The sequence below is a fragment of the Eptatretus burgeri genome, chromosome 1, assembly GCF_056783735.1.
Source record: "Eptatretus burgeri isolate ZD-2024b chromosome 1, Ebu_testis_v1, whole genome shotgun sequence".
NCBI lineage: Eukaryota > Metazoa > Chordata > Myxini > Myxiniformes > Myxinidae > Eptatretus > Eptatretus burgeri.
Genome location: NC_140961.1, coordinates 74,761,385 through 74,775,805, shown reverse-complemented (window position 1 = coordinate 74,775,805; position 14,421 = coordinate 74,761,385). Strand labels below are relative to the sequence as shown.

Sequence of the window (14,421 nt, the reverse complement as noted above, 5' to 3'; positions counted from 1 at the left end):
AATAAGTGCAGATGAATTATTCAACAGAGTAGACAGTGACAAGACCAGGGGCCATAGCCTGAGAGTAAAGAAGAGGATAGTTAAGATGGTAGTAAAGCAGGGGTCTTTTACTCAGAGAGTAGTTGATGCATGTAATGTCCTCCCTGGAAAGATCGTGGCAGCAGAAACAGAAGATAAGTTTAAATTTGAATTAGACAGGTACCTGGAAATATGGTGATTGAGGGGTATAGGGATGTTGGCAGGACTAAAAGGTAGCTTGAGCATTGATGGGTGATTGTGTTCATGTGTACGGAGTGCTGGTGGGGGTCTTGTCAAGGAGTGTTGTTTGGTTGATGTGTGTTTTTTTTACCCAAGCCCATGCCTCCTTTCCTGAAAAGAAGGGGAATTTTTTTTTTCAAAAATTACAAAAAAACCCCCACAAAAAGCTCTTGATTGAACTTTTAAAAATAACGTTTTGCATTTTCTTATTATCCCTACCACCGAAGGTGAAGGAGGTTACGTTTTCACCTCTCTCTGTCTGTTTGTTCTTTGGCGAAAAAAATTTGAATTTTTTTTTGCCAAGTTTGTTGGTCTGCAACGTTTGTTTGTTATATTGCCAAAACGAAGTTTTTGCAAGATATGTTAGTCAGCTTGTATGTTTTTTTTTTTGTTTTTTTTTGTTTGTCTGTAATCACGTATAAAAAATTCTGCAGAGCACAGTTATCATTGGAAATTTTTGTAACTTCGCATATTAGAGGCCTATAGAGGTCCCTTTCAGTGCACAAAATTTTGAAGGTCAAAGGTCAAGGTCACTTTGTCGCAAATCAGGGGAGTCGACGAAACTCTTATTTTTTGAGTAATTTTGATCGGATCGTCTTCAAACTTCATGGGAATATAGTTCATGGTCTGGCGCTCAGCTGATTAATTTTTAGTGGTGATTGGCCTTGACCTTCATAGTTAGCGCCTGAGGTCAAACGTATTTGACCCCAAGGTCAAATTTTCAAGTTTTAGGAACCATATCGTGTAGTACCTCAAATTGAACACCTCGATGAGTGCTTTCTAGATATGTCAAGCTTGAGACATTATGACGTCATTTGGTGACGTTATGAGGCAAAAGCATATTTTTCATGGTTACTCTGTAGAACGATTCTCATCGGAATCTCTCGTAGGCAGATATTCCTCAAGGAGTCGCTCCTGGTGGATAGCAGCTCTGTTCACCTCAGTGTTACCTTAAAGAAGTCACACCTGGTCACCTTTTGGCAAGATACGGGTCACCCTGCGGGTGACATTGGTTTATTTGTCTGTCTGTCGCATGATTTTTGGCAACAGTTTTCAAGCAGTCATTCTGAAATTTTTTGTGCATGTAGTTGATTGGTCAAGGACAGCAACGCTATATTTTGGTGAAGATTCAAATCCGGGTCTAAGAATTGTGTTGATAAATTGGTGTGGTGTTGATATGGTGCAGGCATGATTGGCCGAATTGCCTCCACCTGTGTCCAATTTCCTTGTGATTCCTTGTGACTGGGCTATCGTTTCCGTGAACACTTATTGGATAGAGGAAATACCAGCATGGATGTCATGAAACTAATATTTTGAGTCTTTACGCCTCAATATTCCTGCCATTCCACCCAACATATCTGGATGTAGTTTCTCCACCGTGGGCATGATGGACACCTCAAGGTGCAAAGAAAAAGCATTTTCAAGCTCATTGCATTTGCTCACAGCATGATTAACAAATTGTCATTTACTTATTTCGCCTTCATTTGTCTGTTTAAAAAAAATAAAAAATTCCATTTACCTCCTCTTTCTCCTCCTTTCCCTCATCTTTTTAACATAATTACCTTCAATTTTTATCTTCGCCGAAGGAGAGGGTATTGCATTTGTGTCTGTTTGTTTGTCTGTCTGTCTTTGTTTGTTTTTCCGTACAGAACTTTTGTGTTTTTCTCCACAACTGCTTGTCAGATTAAGACAAAATTTTCACCAAAGGAGCGACTACTCATGTTGAATGTTTTAATTATTCCCGCACTTTCGAAGAAAAGCAGGAATATTGTGATTGTTTCCGCCGTCCGTACGTCCGTACGTCCGTCTGTCTTACCCTGTAACTCCTCCTACACCGTTTGAAATAGGAACTTGAAACTTTGGGACATAGTAGATATATGTATGGGGAAGTGAACAACACTGTCGGATTTTTGATATGACCCCTAGGGACCGGGCCAGAGAGGGTGGGGTCATGGGGGGCTGATTTTTTTTAAAGTGTATTTACCATTGTACATGGTAAATTCTTTTATAAAGAACTTACTTATGTGGCCCCATGAGTGACAAACAGTCACAGGTTTTACTGCAGTTATCTAATTGATTGCGGCCTGTCGCAGCTAAGTGGGAGCCACCCTGTTCCAATGCTTGTATTTAAATAACAGTAAATAAACACAAATATGAGTAAACTAGCCTTCTTGAAACCCTCACAGTCAGTTAGAGCATTGAAAAATCCAACAAAAAATGTATACTTTAATGACCGTCAGATGTCAGGATCCTAAGATTCATGTACGTTAAATGCTATCAGCTGAAAAGGCAGTCATATTTCCAGTTTCATTTTAAGATTTTCAGATGTTGTTTAATTTATCTGATATTCATCATTGGAACTTGGTTTTGAAAAGTTTATTTCAACAGAAAGAGTGAACTTTCCTTTCCAGAACAAAAGTTACTGTTTGGAAATCGATCAAAAATTGGCTGAGTGGCATGTGATAGAGTGAAATTTGTCCTAGTTTCACTTTGAATGTCTATTCCGGGATGAAAAAAAATAAAAGTGCCTGTGCTATTCTGTGAAGTGTGCTGAAAGTGGCTGAGATGAGGCTCATTTTACCAACAATAATCATATTATCTAATTTTACAAACATTATAGACACATTTTGATTAAATACCGCTCACTGACCACACATTTCAAATTTGTCCGCCATTACGCGACAATCAATATGATACACAATACAATTTTACCTGATTCATTGAATTTGAAATCTCTTACCCCAAATGATACATTTGTGTCATGACCAATTTGCAGGAAAAATATGGGTTTGCCTCAATCTCCCTCAACAGTTAAAGGGAGATTTTTTTTCTTGTCCGCCATAACACGACGATTATGGAATTCTGGAATTATTGCTGAAATATTGAGGTGAGTGAATGTTTTAAGTATTTGGACATTAAAATAGATGAATCAGACTGACTTCACAAGTCTATGAGCAATAATGCTCAAATATTTATCTGACAACCATTTGGAGGGAAGAAAATTTGATTTTTTATTCATGTCCATCGAGAAATATGAAAATTGGCCAAAATTTGATACTATCGTGTCGCGACATCCTGGCCCAACAAGTGGAACGGATTGTCATAGTAAGTGTCCATGATATTTAAATGTTTATCAGTCTGGTTCCTTTCCTGAGTTGTGTTTGTCTGAATTGATAAACTTTTTTTTGCCTTGTGTTCCATATATGCTCCAGTTTATGGAATAGTTAATGATTTGATAATTTCATGAAGTTCATTTTTGATAATTTTTGGTCAGTTTTGGAACAAAGTGGCTCCCACTTAGCTGCGACAGGCCTTATGAATAATTATAATTAATATTATACACAGTTCATTCCTATGATTAAATTGATGCACAGTTCTATATTGCTGGACAGTGTTAAATTAATGTTTCATGAAATGTTCATATGCTTGCAATGACTTCTGATTTCGTAAACATAGTAAGTCTTTGGTCATAAAGCACATCAAATAGAAAAGAATAGTCAATCCATTTTGCAAGATAAAATTTTACCTCGCGTTAATGGGACAAAGCAGTGCACGCGGGAATATGCGATGGTGTGCCATTGACAACGTAGTTCGAGTTATAATTATGACATCATAGGTCATGTGGTGTGGCAGCCATGTTGGAAAAATGGAAAAACTTTGGACCTCTGTCGCTCTGAAACTGCATCAAGGAAGAAATTGAAACTTGGCACACAGCAAGTACTCCTCATGGGAATAAGTGAGATTTTATTTCTTATGATTTAATCGGTGCCTTCGTTATAACGTCATAATTGCATGTGTAGAATGCTACATCTGATCAGTATGAAAATTTTTGAGGGTCATCTTGGGATAAAATGGTCCACAGAAAATTAATTGATGACGTCATGGGTGTCGTGCTTTGGCAGCCATTTTTTTCTCAAAAAAAAAAAAATCTTCAAAAATCATCTTCTCTGAAATGGCTGAACAGATTGCCGTGAAAATTTACACGTCTGATTGCGTGTCCATGAGGAGCAAAACGTTTACACATATGATGTCAAAGGTCATATGGTTTGGCAGCCATGTTGGATTTACTCTAAAATGTATTAAAAAAATATCTGCAGAACGGCAGGACAGATCGAGGGGAAACGTCACACAAATTTTCCCCATGTCTTGGGGATACCAGGGTATTCACGAATAATGTATGTTACATGGTCTGGCAGCCATATTGGATTGAGTGAAAAATCTTTAAAAGTTATTTATATTGAACCCTTTCATCAATTGACATGAAACTTCACATTTATGATGTAGTAGTGATGGGGAATACATGTCTTAAATTTCAACCTGATCGGATACATTGTGTGGCAGCCAGAATTATTTATTTATTAATTATCTAGGTTCTTTTTGATTTTTGTTTTTTTGAATAAGGTTCACTTGACTGTGCCTGGTTGGTTTGAGGGGAGAGGAGTAGCAGCTCAAACCTGAATCCTATCCATGTTCCTCCTGATGACTTCATCTTTGCTTTTTTGCTTGTTCGGATTCCTTCTATGCCTGGTGTTGGCTTAATTGTTAGGCTAGTGGGCTTGGGATCCCAGGATCCTGAGTTCAAATCCCACTTGGCTGTTGAATGAATACCAGGTGGGGTTGACTCTGCCTGTCATCCTTCCGAGGTCGGCAAAACGAGTGCCAGCATGTTGGTATACTGTGCCGAAGTGGAGACCCGTCCAGGATTGTGTCCAATAGCCTCGGAGACTGCTTAGGCAGCACCAACGCTCTGCACAGAGTATGGTCTCAATGGATGGATGGATTCCTTCCGATTACTCCAATGCAGTGCTGTTCCTATTTGGTGTTCCATTTGATTTGAATTGAATTTATTTTAATCCCATTCTGAATTCAATTGAATAATAATAAACGTCATGGGTCAGTGTCAGGTGTCTGATCAAAGCGGGGTTCATCAAAGCGAGATGTCTTGGTACCCGGCCATCAATGCCAGCAGTTATAAAGTAGTAGTTCGAGTTAACCTCCGCCATCAAAGATTGGAGGTTACTGTTTTCACCCCTTTCTGTTTGTTTGTTTGTTACTTACGAAATCTAAAGATTTCGTTAGTATATTGATGACTTCCGTTTCTGTTTGTTTGTTTATTTGTAGGCACGATAACTCGAGAACGGAAGAAGCTACCAATGTCAAATTACACCACGTGATTCAGGAGGGTGATGGCTAGTGCTGATTAGATTTTGGTCAAAATCGGTCAAAGGTCAAAGTCACAGTGAGGTCACATATTCGATTTTTGATGGTTTGGTACAGATAACTCGAGAACGGAAGAAGCTATCAATGTCAAATTACACCACGTGATTCAGGAGGGTGGTGGCGAGCGCTGATTAGATTTTGGTCAAAATCGGTCAAAGGTCAAGGTCACAGTGAGGTCAAACATCCAAAACATTCGATTTATGATGGTTTGGTACAGAATCATCGTAGAAACTTCTGGTTTGCGTCGCTACCTTCTCTAGAGACAGCTTTTATTAGACAAGGTCAGAGGTCAAGTTGACGATTTCATAAGTACCAGTCTATGACTGCTTGTTACTTACGAAATCTAAAGATTTCGTAAGTATATTGATGACTTCCATTTGTTTGTTTGTTTGTTTGTAGGCACGATAACTCGAGAACGGAAGAAACTACCAATGTCAAATTACACCACGTGATTCAGGAGGGTGATGGCTAGTGCTGATTAGATTTTGGTCAAAATCGGTCAAAGGTTAAAGTCACAGTGTGGTCAAACATAATTCCGTAAATTCATGTGGAGAAATGTAGTATTTTTGCTTCGCTCGACGTTACGAGTTCGTTTTTACTTCGATTTTAATTTTGTCTTCGGTTTTTGCGATCGCTTAGGACGCTTAAAACTCGGTTGTCGAAATTCTGTTAAAAATCGGATGTTTTGGAGACGTTTTAAGATTGTATAAAAAATATTTCACTCGACGCGTCACGGGTCGTCCCATGATGCAGTGTGCTCGAGCAGACGCGTCGTTGAGTTACGTTAAGGTATAATATAATTGCGTGGAGAAATGGAGATTTTGGAGAACTTCGGTCGACGTTACGATTTTTGATGGTTTGATACAGAATCATCGTAGAAACTTCTGGTTTGCGTCGCTACCTTCTCTCGAGACAGATTTATTAGACAAGGTCAGAGGTCAAGTTGACGATTTTGTAAGTACCAGTCTATGACTGCTTGTTTGTTTGTTTGTTAACCTCCGCCATCGAAGATGGATGGAGGTTGCTGTTTTCACCCCTTTCTGTTTCGTTTCTTTGTTTGTTTGTGAACAGTATTGCGGAAAAACTCCTTGACGGATTTCGACAAAACTTGGTGGGGGGGGGGGTTAGGTCTGGTCCAAGGATCATGCCATTAGATTTTGGACTTGGTCCAAAATCCAATATGGCCGCTATGGTTGCCAATTTGAAAAAATATTAGATTTTTTTTTTTTTTTGCATTTCTACATGTTTTAAGTGATTTCCCTAGAGAAAAAAAAACATTTTTTGCAACTTTTTTTTCAACAAAATTTCGATTTTTTTTTTGCATTTCTACATGTTATAAGTGATTTCCAACAAAAAAAACATGCCAAAATTATAATTGCGGCTGATTTTGGAACTTCAAGTGGATATACCCACGTAAAATTAATTTCTGTCTCTAGGAATCTAGTTATGACGAATGAATTGAGAATGTAAAAGTTAAAAGTAAAAGGGAAAGTTGCAAACTATAACTCTGTGAGCACTGTTGACGTCAAATTGAATGAATAGGACATCAGGTTCACTTGAGTGACCTAGCAGTATTGGCGGCGGAGGTTTTGCACTCTACCGAGTGCTCCCCCTCTAGTTATGTCTGTTATTAATTACATAACACACCAGTACACAAACACCACACAAACATCATACAAAACAAGTCCTGGCGAGGGTATGCAATCTCTGATTGCTCTATTTCTTGTTTTTATTCCGTTAATTATAATCCTTTTTTGGCAGAACTCCCTTTTATCTTTGAACTTTGATCTTTCACCCCTCATCTGGTCTCTTGACCTTTCCCTAAGACTAAACCTTCCTTCCATCCTCAGACTGTAAACCCTCCCTCCATACTAGTATATCCCATGATATTGGAGCCAGTCTTTGAACAATGACTCCTGATATTTGATCCATGCCCCAAGTTTATTATTTCCCCTCCAAACACATTTCTTTTTTATTTTACAAAGTTCTAATGCTCGAAACGTCATCCACACCTCGTGTGACACTGTGGGTTTCCCATTGTTAGTTGATAAATATCCTTTGGGTTTGATGTTGTGTTCATAGGGGGATAAATTATAGATCAAAGCAGGTGTTAATCCTTTACAGGAACGAAGTGAGGCCTCATTTGAAATATTGTGTGTAGTTGTGGTCACCACTTCTGAGGAAAGACATCGCTGCCATAGAGAGGGTTCAGCATTGGGCGACGAGATGGATTTTGGGCAAAACTAGACTAAGCCATGAGGATTGGAAGAAGGAGATGACCTTTTACATTATAAAGGATGAGGGAATCGGATGGAGATGTTTTGAAGATAATAAGGGTATATACAAAATATGTGTAGAAGACTTTTTAAGCAGAATATATTGTGATAGGAACAGGGGCCTAGCCTGAGAGTGAAGAAGAGGATCGGTATGACGCTAGAAAGGCAAGGGTCTTTCAGTTGGCGAGTAGTGAATGCCTGGAATGGTCTTCCTTGAAAAGTAGCGGCAGCAGAAACGGTAGATGGGTTTAAATCTCAATTGGGTAACTATAAGCACTGGGATAGAGGGGTACATGGACCTCAGCAGGAATGGTATGTAGCTGAGGTATGGATATGTGATTGTATTATGTCTTGATTGTGATGTATGTGAAGGGGCTCATCAAAAGGTGAATGTGCTGGCAAGGTGATTGTTAATTCCTCACCTTACAACTGTGTCTGTTCCCCCCGCACACCCCCCCCCCCCAAAAAAAAAAAACAACTCCATTAAAACAAAATAAATAAAACAAACAAATACAGAATTTTAATTAATAATAATAATATTAATAGAATACAGTATATATATTTTCTCATCTCCACTAATCCTTACAATAATTCACAGACCAGTGTTTGTTTGGCGCAGTACTCCTCCTACAATTCTGGGCCAATTACATCCCGACTTGCTCCAGAGGATCAGCATGACCCCCAATTAATGTATAGGGGTGTTTTTATCTTTGACGGTGGTCTTTGGGTGGGTCGGGGGGGGGGGTCGGGGAGGGGGAGGGTGAGAAGGGGGATGCAAATTCTCTATGTGAATGTGTGTCGTGTGTGCCCCTTCCAGGTGGGTGAGGGTATTACAAGACTCCACCATTTATAGTGCAGTATTCCTGTCCCCATGTTTCCAGTGCAGTGAAGTGTTTTGAATTCTAAGTAGTCGGCACGTTTTGCTTCATGCACGTTGTGTTGTTGTTCTTCTTTCGGCTGCTCCTGTTTGGGGTTGCCACAGCGGATCATCCGTCATGATCCGCATACTGATTTGGCACAGGTTTTACGCCGGATGCCCTTCCTGACGCAACCCTGGTCGCCTCTTATGACACAGGGATAAGGATTGGGTTTCGCCATGATTCTGGGCTGCCCTACACCCTCTCATAGTTGAGCCCAGCGCAGAGCACCCGTCCTCAAGCGATCCTCCAACCCAAGCCTCCCAGTAGCCGGGTTACAGGCGCACGCCACTAAGCCTGGTGTTTTGCTTCATGCACGTAACCCGGGTTATTTTTTTTTTGCCAATGCAGAGCTGTCACTTGCCAATACCCCGCCCAAATAAAGGTATGTGTCAGAAGAATGTGTTGCATGCTTGGAGCAAGATCGCCCGTAGAGCAGGTACTCTGCTCGTGTGTGTGTGTGTGTGTGTGTGTGTGTGTGTGTGTGTGTGTGTGTGTGTGTGTGTGTGTGTGTGTGTGTGTGTGTGTGTGTGTACACATACGTACATACGTGCAAGTTGCTGTTGTTGCCTGCTATCTCCACAAGTGGGCGGATTTCAGGAGGTGAAACAGAGACCGACCAGGTCTCAAAGTATCCACCTCCGTGTGTTTGTGTTGTTTATTGGTATCTACACATGTGGGTTTTGGAATGCAGAAAGGAGTCCTCCCAGGGTGGGCTCAAAGTATCCACCTTTATTTCGGTAAGGGGTCACGATTCATAGACCAAGCTGTGAAGTTTTCTGTTCTCAAAGTTTTGTGCCGATGGCTCTCTTCACGATCGTCGCTGAGCCCCAGACAGCTTCCAACTGCAGTTCGTTAAAAGTAAATATTCCCAGGTATAGTTTTTAATATCTCTGTGAGGTTCTTCGTCATCATTCCCAAAGCTCCAACTATCACTGGTACAACTTTGGCATTCTTCAGCTTCCTGGATTTTTTTCACTTCATTCTTGAAGGTCTTGGTATTTGATCATTTTCTTGATCTCTGCATCGTTAGTCCAAAATCACTGGTATTATCACCTCGTGTAGCAATGCCTTCTGCTCTTTTTTTTGTACCTAAGTATGATATCTGGTCACAACGCTTTGTTTTCGATGTTCACACTCGATGGGATCATTAGGTCGTAGTGAGCTGTACTTCAATGTTTTCAGTGATTACTTTTGGTTCATGTTCCCACAAATTTTCTGGAACTGGAACATCAAAGTTTTTGCAGATGTGCCAGCGGATTACTTTATAAACTCTGTTGTGTCATTTGTACAGCTGTTCTGACATGAGTTTTTTGTTTTTTTGTGCATGTGTTCGGTCATTAAGCAGAATATATCATTCTCTTTGCTCACCCCACCTCCACCCCTCAGCTTTCTCTCTTTTGTTTCCTACTCCTCCCCCCCCTCTCTCTGTCCTCTCCTTGCTCCTTCCTCATATAATGCAGCCCTCTCCTCCCACACCTTTGTCCCTCTCTGTCTCTCTCTCGTCGATTCCTCGCATTTCTCCCTCCCGCAGTGTATAGCAACGTTTGATGAGGCGTCGCTCTCCCCCCCTCCCTTCCTTCCTTGCTCTTCCCCCTTTCCTAGCTTCCCCTCCCTCATCCCTCTCGCTTCCATTCCCTCCATCCTCTTCCTTTCCCTCCTTTGCCTCTGTGCTCTCCCCTCCTCTCCTCTCCCTGCCCTTTGTCCTCTTTGCCTCCCCTCCCTCCCTATCCCTCTCCGCTCCCTCTCTCCTCTCTTCCCTTCTCTCCTTCCATTCCCCCCCCACCCTGTTTAACATCTCTGTCAGTGAAGTGATGGCTGGTATTTGCTTGTGTTTTATGGTTCGGTGATTGCTCATCGCATGCCAAGCGAGCCGTCTCTTATCAAACGTTTCGTTGGAGTGCTTAAGCCACTTGGCGAGCACTCTACAATATCCGCACTGTCACTGAATACCGTTTGTTGATCGACTTGAACAAAGGCCAGGGCCACTCGCATGCATTGTTGGCCACGTGTTGTTCTGCGGTGCAACAGGTGATGGCTGGCTTGCTAAAAATGTGGAATTTTATTTTCCATGACGGTTCCGCTTTTTGTGCGTTCTTCCATGATCTGACCTGTCACTTCGGTATCGATAAATACAACTAAAAACAAATACACAGCGACCAAAACATAACCTTTCGCAGAATGCGAAGGTAATTATATAGATATTTGAATGTAAAATATCAGGACATTTTAGCCACAATTGAAAAACGTCATGTTCAAACGTCAATGACGTCATAACGGTCAGTCCGATCGAAGTCAAATTTGGTGTGACGTCCTTAAGCTAAGTCCTACAAAACGGTATGATCAAAACTGATGAGATCGAAAATTGAAAATTTACGTCATCTTGTGACGTCATTTAGACGCACTTCCGATGACGTTACGTCAAATCCGACACCACATATCCGAAAGGTATCTCGTCATGGAACAATATGGCCGTGGTTGCATGTCGATAGCTGTATTATGAAGGAAGTTATGCTTAAAAGAGTGTTTTGACCATTTCATGACCTTGACTTGACCTTTGACCCGATCGCTCCCAAAATCTAATCAAATCGTAATTGGATAATCACGAATCATCCCACCAAATTTCATGCAATTCGGTTTAACACTTTCTGAGTTATGCGAATAACAAACAAACACACATATTCACAAATAAATAAACCTCCACTCCCCTTACCCGAGTGAATTTAAGTTGCTAAGCTGTTGCATCGTATCAATATGGTGTAGATGTAGCACAGGCTTTCTAGGCCAAATGTCCTCCTCCTGCATCCAAGTTTCTTGTGTATTCTTGTTTTGTCCATCTTGAATACTGATGCAAATCAAATCGAGCTTTTAATGCGACAAGTATTTCATTGTTAAGACAATAAACATGCAGAAATGCAGCCATTTATAAGTTTACAGTGAATACTGCAAGTCCTTTTTGTGCCAAAGGTTGATTGAAGCTGACAGCCGCCATGCACCTTTGCATCGTCGACCCTCCCTCGTTTCACTTTCCTCGGCTGCCCCTGAAACTGCCACCCATGAAGAAGAATACTGGGCATGCTGGGGTCGTATTGTTTCAGAGTGGGTTGACCTTGGCCAACGACGTAATCGACAAGTCAAAGTAGGTTTATGTTTCTTTTGTCATGATAATCATCGCTCTCCATTGTTGAGCTCGAAGGATCTGATGTGCCTCCTCTGCGATGGTGAGCAGGAGTTGGTGAGAAAGGGCATTCCACATCATTTTCGTGGGATAGTGTGGCAGCTGTTATGTGATGCTCATAACACACCAGAGAAAGGTTAGTTACTTGAAGAAGTACTCTTGAGTTATTTTTGTGGTGCATTAAGAGCTTTGACATTTCTAGATTTAACTCAACTGGTTAAATGTTTTTCAATTATAACATGCCACTATCATGACAACATTAGAAACATTTGACCTGAGTGAAGTACAGCACTCTTGGCTCAGAAGTTAGCAGGTACAATAATGACATTGCTGCCCTTATTAAAATGCAACATTCTGTATCTGGGAAACTTAAAGAAGAGAAAGATGGCTATATATTTTGCTGGCAAGGCAAACTTGATATCTGCGGTCACCAAGAGTTATGGCCTCCCTCTGCACCTGCAATCCAATGATGGCCATAATTGTTTTTGCACCGCCTGATGACCTTGACCATCAACATTTGGGGCTACAGTGCAAATTAAGAAAATGTGTCCCCATCAACATTCTATCCACAAAACTCAACATAATCAAAATCGAAGGAAAATTATTCAAGCTATGATCAAAAAGGTGTTCTTTGTTAATTAGGTCACAATCCGAAAAAGGTAGGTCAAGGTCACGAAACAAATATCAGGCGCACAACTTCAGTGCAGGCACACAAGTATGATGCAAGAGCATCTTGGAAGGCCAAGCGGTCTTTGAGATTCTGTCTTACCAAAATTGAGTGATGACAAAAAAGGTTTTTTGTTTTTTTGGTCAGACTGCCATTTCACCTTGACCTTTACCTTAGAGGGGTATGATGTAAATTTAGTGTTAATCTGCCTTAATCTAGGCTATCTAGAGAGGGCAATGTCGTTCTGATCGGACAAACCTTAGTCGTGTTATGGTGAAAATGTTAAAATGTATGTAATTAGATTATTACCTTAAAAATTCGGTCAAAAAAAAAACAAAACACAAAGCGTATGTGCTTATGTCAACCCCATATAATTTGCATTCCCATTAATAATAATGCCATTCTTTTCACACTGTAAAGGCACATACGGCTGCTGAGGCAGTTTCATCGGCAAGCCGTACAGTCCTGGACGGGACGCCACTCCAACTCAGGTTACCCCGGATAGTTATTACCCCAGTACACTGGTACTCATTTCGCCGACCTCAGAAGGATGACAGGCTGAGTCAACCCCACCTGGTGTTAATTCAACAGCCGACAGGGGCTCAAACTCAGGACCCTTATGTCCCAAGCAAACCACCTTAACTGCTAAGCCAACACCAGGCTTTGCATTTCCATTAGTGATGCAAAATTTCATTACGAAAGTCCCACCCGGCTCCAGCTCGGACATTGGCAGAAAAAATAAGGAAGAAGATAAAAACAACCTAAATGGTGGTTTAGTACTCCTAAGGGTCTAAGAAACTCTGCGGTACCATTAAATATTGGGGTCACTAATTGTGGAAACAAACCCTACAACAGGTATAAGCCTCCCTCTATCCTATAGGTGATAGGGCGAGGCTTAATTAATGACAGGGAGTCCTCAACTTATGAATGGGTTGCATTCCGAACAATCGTTGGAATTCAATTTCCCATAGCCTCTGTATTATATATGCTGGTTCGTTTTTACAACCAAGCCAAGAATGCCTATTTAACATGTAATTTAACACATAACTAAGCTGAAATAGTCGGACCCTGCTATTTGCGGGGGAATACGTTCCTGAAAAATGCCGTGAATGTCGGGGTCCGCGTATGTCGGGGCATTGTTTTATTTATTTATTTATTTATTTATTTACATGGTCTTGTCTCGTGGAAGAGTGATTACACAGAACAAATCGGGACACAGCATAACAAAGGGAACAGCAGGAGAAAGGGAAAATGCCAACGGCAGGGCGGAGGGAGAAAGTAGACAGAGATGGACAGACAAGGGATGTAGTTAATGAGGGGTAATGGATAACGCAAAGGGTGAACAACATGGATACATAAACAAAATTGTTTGACCAGTTTGTGATTTTGTCAAGGTCTTAGCAGAGGGAAGAGGCTGCTGCTTGTCTGTCGGAAGCATGACAGATACCATAGCAGAGTGTGGAGTCATCAGCAAAGAGATAAAAAACATTTTCCGGAGTCAGTGAGATCATTGATGACGATTAGGAATAATATGGGGCCAAGAACACTGCCTTGGGGTACTCCAGCCTTGACAGGGAGAGGAGGTGAAAGGGTTCCGTTGAGAGCCACATGTTGGCTACGAGAGTGGAGGAAGTCAGTAATCCAAGAGTGAAGTTGGCCTTGGATTCCAGAGGCAGACAGTTTGGAGAGCAAGGCAGGATGCCAGACTGTATCAAAAGCTTGAGACATGTCCAGAGAGACGGCCCTGATGATCTCATGTCTGAAATTGAGGGCTTCCGCCATTGTTTGGAGAGTAGAAACAGCATGTCCAAGGAAGGGTGACCAGGTCTGAATCCGAATTGATGATCTGAGATGCGGCTGTTGGAGAAAAGGAATTATTTTAAGTCAACTGTGATGATGGATTCC

At 41.2% G+C, this 14,421-nt stretch overlaps 1 protein-coding gene across 1 annotated transcript in view; it reads left to right on the top strand.

Moving 5' to 3' along the window:
* Positions 1-14,421, top strand: part of LOC147034764 (ecotropic viral integration site 5 protein homolog) — a 124,269-nt gene that overhangs the window by 20,614 nt on the left and 89,234 nt on the right. Inside the window, exons 5-6 of the mRNA XM_085855864.1 lie at positions 11,639-11,810; positions 11,901-11,985. Of these exons, the coding sequence (XP_085711990.1) occupies positions 11,639-11,810; positions 11,901-11,985 (257 nt within the window). The remainder of the gene's footprint in view (positions 1-11,638; positions 11,811-11,900; positions 11,986-14,421) is intronic.